Source organism: Drosophila tropicalis, unplaced genomic scaffold, assembly GCF_018151085.1.
Source record: "Drosophila tropicalis isolate 14030-0801.00 unplaced genomic scaffold, ASM1815108v1 contig_1002, whole genome shotgun sequence".
Taxonomy (NCBI): Eukaryota; Metazoa; Arthropoda; class Insecta; order Diptera; family Drosophilidae; genus Drosophila; species Drosophila tropicalis.
Window position 1 is genome coordinate 1097950 of NW_027172360.1, and position 14796 is coordinate 1112745.

The 14796-nt window shown below is 42.4% G+C and overlaps 1 protein-coding gene across 1 annotated transcript; it reads left to right on the forward strand.

Moving 5' to 3' along the window:
- Positions 1-368: 368 nt before the first annotated feature.
- LOC137575960 (uncharacterized) lies at positions 369-4068 on the forward strand. Its single transcript, XM_068288790.1, has 3 exons — positions 369-1530; positions 1582-3933; positions 4031-4068. The coding sequence occupies exons 1-3, from the start codon at positions 369-371 to the stop codon at positions 4066-4068; spliced, it is 3552 nt and encodes a 1183-aa protein (XP_068144891.1).
- The last annotated feature ends 10728 nt before the right edge of the window (positions 4069-14796 follow it).

Below are 14796 nucleotides of genomic sequence, written 5' to 3' on the forward strand. Positions count from 1 at the left end.
AAGTGCAGTCCGCCAGATCGCTCAACAACCGTTTTTCTGTAACAGAGGCATGTGAAGGTCACGTATCACAAACCCACGTGAACTTGCACTATGAACGGATCAAACTACCAACATTTTCGGGCAATTAAGAGGACTGGCAACATTTTTCGGATATGTTTGTTGGTTCTATCGGCAGCGATCCGCATCTCACCAGTTGTCAGAAGTTTCACTATCTGAAATCTTATTTGTCTGGCGAAGCGTTTTCGTTGATTAAACACATTGCCGTGACCAACGATAACTATAGTGAGGCTTGGGACAGGCTGGTCCAACGTTACAATAAGAGACATGTAATCATTCGTTCCTTCATTGACAGTTTTCTAAATCTCCCAATGGCATCTGTACTAAACTCTGGCGGGATTCGCAAGCTGGCTGACGGAGCCGATGAAGTAATTCGCGGACTAAGAGCATTAGAGTGTGAGAATCGAGATCCCTGGTTAATTCATGTGCTACTGGCAAAGGTGGACAACAACACTCGGCAAGCATGGGCAGAGCACAGTGAATCTGAGGATTACACTGTAACGATCGACAGTTTTATCAAATTTCTGCTCTCCCGAGGTGATACGTTGGAATCCAGCCAACTTTCACGAGCGAGTCACAGCCGACGAATAGCTACTACTCATCACGTCAACACGGAAACCCAGCCATTGATCGAGCCATGCACTCTGTGCCAGCACGCTCATCCGCTATCAAGATGTGAACAATTCAGAGCACTTGATGCAGTTGCACGACACGCACACGTGAGGAGTGCCAACTTGTGCTTCAACTGTTTGAGCCCAAACCACAGGATTGCAACCTGTCATTCAAAGAATACATGTCGAGTATGTCAAAGAAAGCATAACACCCTGATTCATGCAGCGCAGCAGACGACTGGCCGTGAATTCAGAGATAGCGCGGTGCGAGTTCATCAGCCTGAGAGCCCAGGATCTAACGATGAATCCCCGGCTATTATTAGTCATCATGTTCAAACTACACGATGTCATCAAGTAACAGTTCCAAAGCACAGCAAGAGAGTTTCTCGTCACACCCTGGAGAATATTCCGTATGCAGGTTCGCAAACGCTTTTGCCCACCATTCTTACATCAGTGAAAGACGCTCGGGGCAAGACCTTCACTTGCCGAGCTCTACTTGACACTGGGTCTACAGTCTCATTGGCAACGGAATCATTTGTCCAGCGGATTGGGATGCGACGCACCCATGCAAAAGTTCCAGTTCGTGGTCTCGCGGCTAACAGAGCCGGCGTCACCAGAGGACTCGTAAAGTTTCGAATCTGCTCTTGCAATTCGGATCACAACATTGAGGTCGAGACGTACATCCTCAGCACCCTTACATCAGCTCTCCCAGCTCAAAACGTGGACATGAGCTCTACGCAATGGAAGGAAATTTTGAAGTTACCCTTAGCTGATCCATCTTTCGGCACAGTTGGTGCGGTAGATGTCATTTTTGGATCAGATCAGCTCTGGAAATTCTGTACTGGAGAGCAAAGATCTTTTGGTAACAACGTTCCTATCGCACTAAATACAATTTTTGGTTGGACTCTTGCAGGTCCATATAGTACATTCGGGGAAAACCAATCACTGGCAATCACTCATCATGTTCACCTGGACCTCGATTCGCAGGTGCGATCGTTCATAGAGATGGATAGCATTCCATCAAAAATATCGACATTGGAGATATTTGATCCGACTGAGCAACACTTTATCACAACTCACACCCGTTCTCAAACTGGCACGTATGTAGTAGAATACCCATTCAAAGACCTAATGCCACCAATTGGCGAAACCCTTCCACAAGCTGTTAGCCGATTGCAGTCACTAGAACGCAAGTTTAGTCGCGACCCAAGTCTCAAGAGAGAGTATATCGCTTTCATGGACGAGTATCTGAAGAGTGGTCATATGGAATTACTCAACACACAGCAGATCGACGAGCAGCCCGACGGTTGTTTCTATCTGCCGCATCACGCCGTCTTGAAACCGGAAAGCACCACCACCAAATGCCGAGTGGTGTTTGATGGATCTGGAAAAGATAGTAGCGGAGTGTCACTCAATGAGCGTCTTCACATTGGGACTCCCATTCAACGAGATCTATTTGGTGTCTGCCTTCGATTCAGACAACATCGTTATGTTTGCTGTTCGGATATAGAAAAGATGTTCCGCAAAATAGAGGTTGCTCCCCATCATACAAACTATCAACGGATCATCTGGCGTAGTTCCACAATTGACCCTATGCAGCATTATCGATTGCGTACTGTCACCTACGGATTGGCGCCTTCACCCTTCTTGGCTGTACGGGTTTTGAAACAATTGGCCATAGACTATGAAGCGAAGTATCCACTAGCCGCGCGAGTCCTGGCGCGCGATGCGTACGTGGATGACATTCCAACTGGATGCAATTCAGTTGGCGAACTTATGAAATTAAAAGAGCAACTGATTTCTTTATTAGATGAAGGAAAGTTCAAGTTGAGAAAATGGAGTTCGAACAGCTGGAGTTTCTTGAAGTCAATACCAAAAGAAGATTGTTTACATGGACATGCGTCGATCGAGCACAACGTTAAAATTTTGGGCATTCCTTGGAATCCTGGTCGAGATGAGTTATTAGTCAATACACCGATGATTGCAACCAAACAGGCCCCTAGCAAACGGGCGCTATTATCGGATCTGTCAAAGGTCTTCGACCCACTGGGCTTTGTTGCGCCTACCACTGTGTTGTTAAAGCTAATATTCCAAGAATGCTGGTTTAGCGCTATTAGCTGGGATGACCCAATACCGGAAACTCTTCGAAGCCGATGGCAAGCAATCGTAAAGGAATTACCCCTGCTATCTCACTGCCGAATTTCACGATACATAGCCGCTTCATCGCCGCACATTGAACTTTGTGGTTTCGCGGATGCATCCACTCAAGCCTATGGCGCTGTCATTTATAGTCGCGTTTGTACAACGAATGGTTACCGGAGTCGGTTGGTGGCTGCCAAGACCCGAGTAGCCCCGCTTAAGCCTATCTCTATTCCCCGTCTTGAACTCAACGCCGCTCTTCTACTTAGCCGACTACTTAAACTTGTAACAGAATCTCTAACTATACCCATTTCCAGCTCACATTGCTGGACTGACTCGGAGATAGTCTTGCACTGGTTATCATCGCCACCCCGTCGTTGGAATACCTACGTTTGTCATAGAGTTGCTGAAATTGTGGAGGACTACCCCCGTCGCTGCTGGAACCATGTTCGCTCTGAAGAGAATCCTGCTGACTGCGCATCACGAGGTCTAAGTCCATCTCAGTTGTTGAATCATGAGTTATGGTGGAAGGGACCCTCTTGGATTACCAAACCACAATCGGAATGGCCACTATCTGAACCACACGGCCAAAGCTTTACTGACATGGCGACTGAGGAACGACGCCAGCCAATTACTGTGCTTCATGGAGTGCTTGAGGACAACATTCATGAGTTATTAATCAACAAGTTATCGTCTTGGAGCCGTCTCTTAAGGGTAACCAGCTACTGTTACCGATTCATTGAGCGACTTAGGTGCAAAGGTGCACACTCCGATAAAACATTCCTTACATCTGTTGAGTTACAATCAGCACGATGCCTACTTCTGCAACACGTACAACGCAAGAGCTTTTCCAAGGACTATGAAAAGCTTAATAAACAAGAGCCTTTATCAATTAAATCTCGATTGATCCGATACAGCCCATTCCTTGACGAGAGAGGAATTGTACGAGTCGGAGGCCGAATCGAACGATCATCCCTACACTACAATGTAAAGCATCCCATTCTACTGCCCAAGGAGTCACCGATCAGCTTGTTATTAATTCGACACATTCATCAAACACATTTTCATACTGGAGTCGATGCCACATTCACTATTCTTCGGCAACAATATTGGATTTTGGGTGCACGTAATCTAGTGCGCCGAGTGGTTTTTCAATGCAAGCTCTGCTTCTTGCAACGACGCGCAACTCATACTCAGCTAATGGGTAACTTGCCTCTACCTAGAGTTCAAGCAACTCCGTGTTTCCAGCATACTGGCCTAGACTATGCTGGTCCAATTGCAATCAAGGAGAATAAGGGTCGAACACCTCGTATTGGAAAGGCTTGGTTTGCTATATTTGTCTGTCTCGCAACAAAGGCACTTGGAGGTCGTAAGTGACTTAACAACCAACGCTTTCATTGCAGCATTTAAACGATTTATTTCTCGCCGAACGAGACCCACTGATCTCTACTCGGACAATGGTACCACCTTTCACGGAAGTAGACGTGCGCTAGACGAGATGAGACGTTTGGCAATCGATCACATGAAAGATAAGGAACTTGCTCGTTTTGCCGCGAGTGAAGGCCTCACATGGCATTTCATACCGCCGTCAGCACCACACTTTGGCGGCATATGGGAATCTGGAGTGCGATCCGTGAAACTACATCTCCGTCGGGTTATCGGCGCTAACGCACTGACCTTTGAGGAGTTGTCTACTGTGTTAGCGCAAATTGAAGCTGTATTAAACTCAAGACCACTGTGCGCAAACGGTGACAGCTCTCTGGACCCTCTCACACCTGCTCATTTTCTTGTCGGTCACCTTACACTGCGCTACCTGAGCCCTGTTATTTAGACATGACATTCAACCGTGTGGAGAGATGGAATCAACTTCAAGCTATGGTACAGGGGTTCTGGAAGCGCTGGTATATGGAATATCTTACATCATTGCAAGACCGAACCAAATGGTTATCAAGAGAGAATATCCTTTGTGTTGGAACTCTTGTGGTGCTCAAGGAGCCACATCTTCCACCCACCAAATGGATATTGGGACGAGTCTCCGCGGTCCATGCTGGAGACGATGGATTGATTCGGGTAGTTACGGTAACTACTGCCCATGGGTCTTACAAACGCCCTATCACCAAAGTAGCGGCCCTCCCTATGTGCTGAACTAATAGTTCAGGGGGCGCCGGTATGTTTCTGAACGAAATGCATTATTATTGTTAGCATATAAGAAATTTGACTTGTATTCCATATTGTTAGTGCAGTAAGATAATTATCGAATTGCAGTGTCATATTACCATGAAATTGTTATCGAGTTCGCTGGTATCGGTATGTAATCGATATCGGGTAGAAAGCTTAGTTTAGGAAAGACCATTGAATTGACCGGTTGTAACTTTATACAAATTGCAAATATATTGAACAATAAATCAAATAGGCGGTATCGCCTTAAACAGTCTAACTAGGCAGTTGGTTTCCGAACAGTGGCTTATAACAGCGGCATCTTTAATATAATCAAGTAAAGCTATCTTTTTCATTTGAAGTAGGTACTCATGCAGTGTCTCACCGTTCTTTCTCGTTCTTTCTTGCAACAGCTGATGAATGTCAGCACTATTGTAGTTGCATGCAAATTCCTCTACTAGGGCGCTTTTAAGTTCTTCATAATTGCAAATATTCTCGGATTCTAGAAACAGTTGGGCTGCACCACTCATTTTAGCTCTGGCATAGCAATATTTCTGCTTCTCACTAAGATCACAAACTTCGGCATTCCTTTCAAATATATCCAACCACTTTTCCGTTTGTATAGACACTCGACTTTTCGCAAGGTTCATGTTAATACAGAGTCAATATATATGATGCATGTAATAGTTTTAGATCAACTTTTTACACAACTTCGAGACAACTTCGTGCTTCGGCTGAGGACCAATGAGAGAGACTGCCAACTGAGAGCCGATAACCCAACGAACACTTGCTTCCGAGCCAGACTACCCAGCAAACAGCGTAGTATGGTGCGTTGCCAGCTATCTGGTATCTCTATCTCTTACATTCGGCCCTCCTGTTCATCCTCATCTGTCCCAGATGATAATAGCTCGTCATTTTCGGAAACAAAACGCCATAACTTCATATTATCACAACTTGTTGATGTGATATTTGGTCCTTTGACGCTTGCCGCTTTTCTTACGTCATAGCGGCCATTTCGGTTTACCTCAGTGACTTCATATGGGCCTAGATACTCGCTTGCCAGCTTACGTCCGGCTGCGAACTGTGTTCTCTTGACCGCTACCATATCTCCCACTCTATAGCCGTGCTCAGGCCGACGTCTTTTATCAAAATTCTTTTTATAAGCTTGTTGAGCGTTTTTAATGTTTTCGCGATCGATGTTAAACTGCGAAATGAGCTCTTCATTTAATCTTCCATCCGCGTTGTTGTGCATTTTGGTCCCAAACATTACTTCAAACGATGCATGCATATGGGAATTAATCGCTTTCTGCACCTGTGGCACAAACTTGTAGCATATTGCGGAATCATGAGCCGACAGCTTTGCGATGATACTCAAGATCGAAACATTTACTCTTTCCACCTTGCCATTACCACCTTGTCTTGTTGTTGTCCACACGTGCTCCACTTTGTTTTCATTAAGAAACTCAGCAAAGGCATTGGATGTAAATGCCACTCCTCTGTCGCTGATTATACGCCTTGGGAAACCGAACACAGCAGACCAGTCTGTGATCTTTTTAATAACTTCTTCATAGATCATTCCCAGGTGATACCGGTAATTCCTTACTAATAACATTCACAACCGGGCTCTTAAACGAAATCAATTGCTGTACATTAGGAGTGGACGGTACATGAGACCGGTCGGGGACGATAAGAGACGCTGGCGGGTCTACAGATACAGAAACACCCCAAGGACTGGTCCTTTTACGTTTCGGAGACTCATTCATAAGCGATAAACTTCTGAACTGAGTCTCCACCGCAGTAAACTCCGCTTAAAGTTTATTAAAACCTGCCCTTAAAGTGTCAAAACTATCTCTAGTCCGCCTCATGAAAGAGCGCATCTCATTCTCGACCTCTCGGCAAGCATCACATCCATATTTTAAGCCACCACCTTTAGCAATAGACTCCTTGATTCTGCCTGTGTAACCTGCACACTTAACGTGAACCGCATTGTCACACAACCAACAAAGAATATAATCATGGGAGTCAACCGCATTAGTGGCAACTATGCAATTATTTTTTGAGCAGACAACCATTTTATCAAAAAGTTTAATTTAATTAAAAAAAGGAAATACAAAAAATAAAAAATAAAAATTCTAAGGGTTAAAATTCTGTGTATAAGAATATACTGACCAGTTCTGACACAAGGGTTAATGTGCAGAAAAAGCCTTCACAACTAGAGAATAAAAAGAGATGAAAGCACAAAAAACAAAAACACGTATCACAGAGTCGCGGGTAGGCAAAAGACGAGAGCGCAAATCAATCAAGAATAGGAAAGAGCGGGAGAGCGCGTCAAATTGAACACATGCAACAAAAATTTGTACGCAAGAGCGCGAGAGTTAGTTAAAACGGTAAAGACACAAACGCAAAAGAGATAAGCAAAACAACAACACCGCTAATGCAAGTATTGTTGTAAGTTTTGATTTAATTTAAATTTAAACAAAAGCGACAGCAAGAATTCGCGAAATGAAAATAAAATTCGGATGTTGAAATTATTATTAATTAAACCGATAATGAATTTAAGAAATTTGTAAAAGTATTTAATCGCGAGAAAAAAATAAAAATTGATAAGCGCAAAAAAAACACGTCCGTCCTCTGCAACGAGTGAAAGTTTTTTGAGTTTTTTATTGCTTCGCAGTCAGGTCCATCGGACTTAAATGATCTATGTGAAGCGTATGCAGTGGCGTATCCCCTTTCTATAAGCAGTAAAGATCGCCCTCTTGTTTGCCCAACTTTTTTCTGAAAATAATACAACTTATACAATTAGCAATCACTCTAGCTACTTTCCTTTCAAGATGTGGGATCCAATATTGCTGTTGGATTGAGTGCATCGTCTTTGCTGTCGAGAAATGCCCCACCTTGGATGACGTCTCGTTCCATCAGTTTTGGAACAGCCAACAAATCATTGCCCTTTACGACTTTATAATGAAGACCTCCTTTCAGCTTGAAATCTTGATATGGACGTTGACTTAAAATTTTCAATACTGCCTTGATGATGTTGTCTTCTAGCTGGGCCTTTCTTATGCGAGTAGTCAATTCCGTTGTTACGACCATGTTTCTGAGCGGAAAACGGCTGAGGAAGTCCACGTGTCTCATCTTATCACCCGGCCGGTGAACTGCTTTAAAAGTGAAGTCTTCCATATACAAAATCCATTGCGAGACTTCTCTTGGTACATCGCTCTTAGTAGTTGTCTGCTTAAACGCCGCACAGTCACTGACAAGATCAAATTTAAAACCAAAGAGATAGTGTCGAAACTTCTTGAGAGCGAGATAGGCTGCTTTGACCTCCAGATAATAGCTATGATGTTTGGACTCTGCTTCTGTGCTTTTTCTGCTCCAATAATAAACTGGATGAAGATGGCCATCAAAATGCTGCAGCAAAACTGCTCCAAATCCGTTTTTGGATGCATCCGTGTGGAGTTCGGTTAGCGCTTCCCTTGAATAGATGTGCAACACCGGCTCCATTACCAGTAAATTCTTTAGTGTTTGCATCGATTGCTGCTCTGCTTCTCCAATATTAAAAACAGCTTCGTTCTTGAGTAAGGGATATATTTTCGAAAAAACCCCGTAAGTCCCAGAAAAGCTTGAACTGATTTTATGTCCTTCGGCGTAGCAAATCGACTGACGGCTGCTGTTTTCTCCTTGCCAGCCCAAATTCGTCCGTTTTCAATAATATGGCCAAGAAAACTTATGCTGCATGAAACTGCACTTCTTCCATTTCATCTTTAAGCCAAATTGGGCTGCCGTCTCGAGTACCATCTTTGTCCTTCGCATACACAATTATGTCATCCATGTAGAGCTGCATTACACAAGAGTTAACTAGTTCTTGAAAAATATGATTAACGAACCTTATAAACGCCGCTGGAGAGTTTTTAAAACCAAAAGGCGCTTGATTGAACTCGAACAACCTTTTGTGACGAATGCTGTATACGGCTTGCTTTGCTCCTCAATAGGGACATGAAAAAATCCATTTTCCAGATCCATTATGGTCAACCATTTCTTCAAACGACTGCGATTGGAAATAACACGAACTTTATCAGCATTCTGAGGACAGTCACGGGATATATGTCCGTTTTTGTTGCACTTGAAGCATTTTTGTTTCATGTTTGTTTGAAGCATTTAGCTATTTGCCCGTTGTTCTGCTTGAAAAATGATTTTTGTTGTTCTTTATTGCCCTTCCTTTCTGATATGTTTAAACGGTCAAAGATATCGAACTCTACTTTTAAAACCTTAAAAGACTTACAACGATACATTGCAAACTTATACTCATTTTTTATATCCAGACCATTGAAAATGTGGCTTATAACAGCGGCATCTTTAATATAATCAAGTGAAGCTATCTTTTTCATTTGAAGTAGGTACTCATGCAGTGTCTCACCGTTCTTTCTCGTTCTTTCTTGCAACAGCTGATGAATGTCAGCACTATTGTATTTGCATGCAAATTCCTCTACTAGGGCGCTTTTAAGTTCTTCATAATTGCAAATATTCTTGGATTCTAGAAACAGTTGGGCTGCACCACTCATTTTAGCTCTGGCATAGCAATATTTCTGCTTTGCACTAAGATCATAAACTTCGGCATTTCTTTCAAATATATCCAACCACTTTTCCGTTTGTATAGACACTCGACTTTTCGCAAGGTTCATGTAAATACAGAGTCAATATATATGATGCATGTAATAGTTTTAAATCAACTTTTTACACAACTTCGAGACAACTTCGTGCTTCGGCTGAGGACCAATGAGAGAGACTGCCAACTGAGAGCCGATAACCCAACGAACACTTGCTTCCGAGCCAGACTACCCAGCAAACAGCGTAGTATGGTGCGTTGCCAGCTATCTGGTATCTCTATCTCTTACATTCGGCCCTCCTGTTCATCCTCATCTGTCCCAGATGATAATAGCTCGTCATTTTCGGAAACAAAACGCCATAACTTCATATTATCACAACTTGTTGATGTGATATTTGGTCCTTTGACGCTTGCCGCTTTTCTTACGTCATAGCGGCCATTTCGGTTTACCTCAGTGACTTCATATGGGCCTAGATACTCGCTTGCCAGCTTACGTCCGGCTGCGAACTGTGTTCTCTTGACCGCTACCATATCTCCCACTCTATAGCCGTGCTCAGGCCGACGTCTTTTATCAAAATTCTTTTTATAAGCTTGTTGAGCGTTTTTAATGTTTTCGCGATCGATGTTAAACTGCGAAATGAGCTCTTCATTTAATCTTCCATCCGCGTTGTTGTGCATTTTGGTCCCAAACATTACTTCAAACGATGCATGCATATGGGAATTAATCGCTTTCTGCACCTGTGGCACAAACTTGTAGCATATTGCGGAATCATGAGCCGACAGCTTTGCGATGATACTCAAGATCGAAACATTTACTCTTTCCACCTTGCCATTACCACCTTGTCTTGTTGTTGTCCACACGTGCTCCACTTTGTTTTCATTAAGAAACTCAGCAAAGGCATTGGATGTAAATGCCACTCCTCTGTCGCTGATTATACGCCTTGGGAAACCGAACACAGCAGACCAGTCTGTGATCTTTTTAATAACTTCTTCATAGATCATTCCCAGGTGATACCGGTAATTCCTTACTAATAACATTCACAACCGGGCTCTTAAACGAAATCAATTGCTGTACATTAGGAGTGGACGGTACATGAGACCGGTCGGGGACGATAAGAGACGCTGGCGGGTCTACAGATACAGAAACACCCCAAGGACTGGTCCTTTTACGTTTCGGAGACTCATTCATAAGCGATAAACTTCTGAACTGAGTCTCCACCGCAGTAAACTCCGCTTAAAGTTTATTAAAACCTGCCCTTAAAGTGTCAAAACTATCTCTAGTCCGCCTCATGAAAGAGCGCATCTCATTCTCGACCTCTCGGCAAGCATCACATCCATATTTTAAGCCACCACCTTTAGCAATAGACTCCTTGATTCTGCCTGTGTAACCTGCACACTTAACGTGAACCGCATTGTCACACAACCAACAAAGAATATAATCATGGGAGTCAACCGCATTAGTGGCAACTATGCAATTATTTTTTGAGCAGACAACCATTTTATCAAAAAGTTTAATTTAATTAAAAAAAGGAAATACAAAAAATAAAAAATAAAAATTCTAAGGGTTAAAATTCTGTGTATAAGAATATACTGACCAGTTCTGACACAAGGGTTAATGTGCAGAAAAAGCCTTCACAACTAGAGAATAAAAAGAGATGAAAGCACAAAAAACAAAAACACGTATCACAGAGTCGCGGGTAGGCAAAAGACGAGAGCGCAAATCAATCAAGAATAGGAAAGAGCGGGAGAGCGCGTCAAATTGAACACATGCAACAAAAATTTGTACGCAAGAGCGCGAGAGTTAGTTAAAACGGTAAAGACACAAACGCAAAAGAGATAAGCAAAACAACAACACCGCTAATGCAAGTATTGTTGTAAGTTTTGATTTAATTTAAATTTAAACAAAAGCGACAGCAAGAATTCGCGAAATGAAAATAAAATTCGGATGTTGAAATTATTATTAATTAAACCGATAATGAATTTAAGAAATTTGTAAAAGTATTTAATCGCGAGAAAAAAATAAAAATTGATAAGCGCAAAAAAAACACGTCCGTCCTCTGCAACGAGTGAAAGTTTTTTGAGTTTTTTATTGCTTCGCAGTCAGGTCCATCGGACTTAAATGATCTATGTGAAGCGTATGCAGTGGCGTATCCCCTTTCTATAAGCAGTAAAGATCGCCCTCTTGTTTGCCCAACTTTTTTCTGAAAATAATACAACTTATACAATTAGCAATCACTCTAGCTACTTTCCTTTCAAGATGTGGGATCCAATATTGCTGTTGGATTGAGTGCATCGTCTTTGCTGTCGAGAAATGCCCCACCTTGGATGACGTCTCGTTCCATCAGTTTTGGAACAGCCAACAAATCATTGCCCTTTACGACTTTATAATGAAGACCTCCTTTCAGCTTGAAATCTTGATATGGACGTTGACTTAAAATTTTCAATACTGCCTTGATGATGTTGTCTTCTAGCTGGGCCTTTCTTATGCGAGTAGTCAATTCCGTTGTTACGACCATGTTTCTGAGCGGAAAACGGCTGAGGAAGTCCACGTGTCTCATCTTATCACCCGGCCGGTGAACTGCTTTAAAAGTGAAGTCTTCCATATACAAAATCCATTGCGAGACTTCTCTTGGTACATCGCTCTTAGTAGTTGTCTGCTTAAACGCCGCACAGTCACTGACAAGATCAAATTTAAAACCAAAGAGATAGTGTCGAAACTTCTTGAGAGCGAGATAGGCTGCTTTGACCTCCAGATAATAGCTATGATGTTTGGACTCTGCTTCTGTGCTTTTTCTGCTCCAATAATAAACTGGATGAAGATGGCCATCAAAATGCTGCAGCAAAACTGCTCCAAATCCGTTTTTGGATGCATCCGTGTGGAGTTCGGTTAGCGCTTCCCTTGAATAGATGTGCAACACCGGCTCCATTACCAGTAAATTCTTTAGTGTTTGCATCGATTGCTGCTCTGCTTCTCCAATATTAAAAACAGCTTCGTTCTTGAGTAAGGGATATATTTTCGAAAAAACCCCGTAAGTCCCAGAAAAGCTTGAACTGATTTTATGTCCTTCGGCGTAGCAAATCGACTGACGGCTGCTGTTTTCTCCTTGCCAGCCCAAATTCGTCCGTTTTCAATAATATGGCCAAGAAAACTTATGCTGCATGAAACTGCACTTCTTCCATTTCATCTTTAAGCCAAATTGGGCTGCCGTCTCGAGTACCATCTTTGTCCTTCGCATACACAATTATGTCATCCATGTAGAGCTGCATTACACAAGAGTTAACTAGTTCTTGAAAAATATGATTAACGAACCTTATAAACGCCGCTGGAGAGTTTTTAAAACCAAAAGGCGCTTGATTGAACTCGAACAACCTTTTGTGACGAATGCTGTATACGGCTTGCTTTGCTCCTCAATAGGGACATGAAAAAATCCATTTTCCAGATCCATTATGGTCAACCATTTCTTCAAACGACTGCGATTGGAAATAACACGAACTTTATCAGCATTCTGAGGACAGTCACGGGATATATGTCCGTTTTTGTTGCACTTGAAGCATTTTTGTTTCATGTTTGTTTGAAGCATTTAGCTATTTGCCCGTTGTTCTGCTTGAAAAATGATTTTTGTTGTTCTTTATTGCCCTTCCTTTCTGATATGTTTAAACGGTCAAAGATATCGAACTCTACTTTTAAAACCTTAAAAGACTTACAACGATACATTGCAAACTTATACTCATTTTTTATATCCAGACCATTGAAAATGTGGCTTATAACAGCGGCATCTTTAATATAATCAAGTGAAGCTATCTTTTTCATTTGAAGTAGGTACTCATGCAGTGTCTCACCGTTCTTTCTCGTTCTTTCTTGCAACAGCTGATGAATGTCAGCACTATTGTATTTGCATGCAAATTCCTCTACTAGGGCGCTTTTAAGTTCTTCATAATTGCAAATATTCTTGGATTCTAGAAACAGTTGGGCTGCACCACTCATTTTAGCTCTGGCATAGCAATATTTCTGCTTTGCACTAAGATCATAAACTTCGGCATTTCTTTCAAATATATCCAACCACTTTTCCGTTTGTATAGACACTCGACTTTTCGCAAGGTTCATGTAAATACAGAGTCAATATATATGATGCATGTAATAGTTTTAAATCAACTTTTTACACAACTTCGAGGCAACTTCGTACTTCGGCTGACAACCAACGAGAGAGACTGCCAACTGAGAGCCGATAACCCAACGAACACTTGCTTCCGAGCCAGACTACCCAGCAAACAATGTAGTATGGTGCGTTGCCAGCTATCGGGTATCTCTATCTCTTACATTCGGCCCTCCTGTTCATCCTCATCTGTCTCAGATGGTAATAGCAACTTGTTGATGTGATATTTGGTCTTTCGACGCTTGCCGCTTTTCTCACGTCATAGCGGCCAATTCGTTTTACCTTAGTGACTTCATATGGGCCTAGATACTCGCTTGCCAGCTTACGTCCTGCGACGAACTGTGTCCTCTTGACCGCTACCATATCTCCCACTCTATATCCGTGCTCAGGCCGACGTCTTTTATCAAAATTCTTTTTATAAGCTTGTTGTGCGTTTTCAATGTTTTTTTTTTGCTTGACAACGCAACTTTTCGCGCTCGATGTTAAACTGCGAAATCAGCTCTTCATTTAGGACCTCTAATAATATTACATCCGCCTTTTTGTGCATTTTGGTCCCAAACATTACTTCAAACGATGCATGCATATGGGAATTAATCGCTTTCTGGACCTGTGGCACAAACTTGTACCATTTTGCGGAATCATGAGCCGACAGCTTTGCGATGATACTCAAGATCGAACGGTTTACTCTTTCGACTTGGCCATTACCTCTGGCTACACCTGTTGTTGTCCACACGTGCTCCACTTTGTTTTCATTAAGAAACTCAGCAAAGGCATTGGATGTAAACGCCACTCCTCTGTCGCTGATTATACGCCTTGGGAAACCGAACACAGCAGACCAGTCTGTGATCTTTTTAATAACTTCTTCATAGCCGGTTGACTTAGTGGGGAAAAGCCATACAAATTTAGAAAAAGCATCCACAGCCGTCAGAATATATTTGTATTGCTTCGCTGTCGTGTCCATCGGACTTAAATGATCTATGTGAAGTGGCAGTAAAGATCGCCCTCTTGTTTGCCCAATTTTTTTCTGAAAATAATACAACTTATACAATTAGCAATCACTTTAGCTACTCTCCTT

Bases quoted from the DNA above. Each gene is read 5' to 3' on its own strand.
- LOC137575960 (XM_068288790.1), top strand. From the start codon at position 369: ATGGCATCTGTACTAAACTCTGGCGGGATTCGCAAGCTGGCTGACGGA. The intron at 1,531-1,581 runs GTAACAACGTTC...GGACTCTTGCAG, and splicing joins TGGAGAGCAAAGATCTTTTG to GTCCATATAGTACATTCGGG. The intron at 3,934-4,030 runs GTAATCTAGTGC...GCCTCTACCTAG, and splicing joins ATATTGGATTTTGGGTGCAC to AGTTCAAGCAACTCCGTGTT.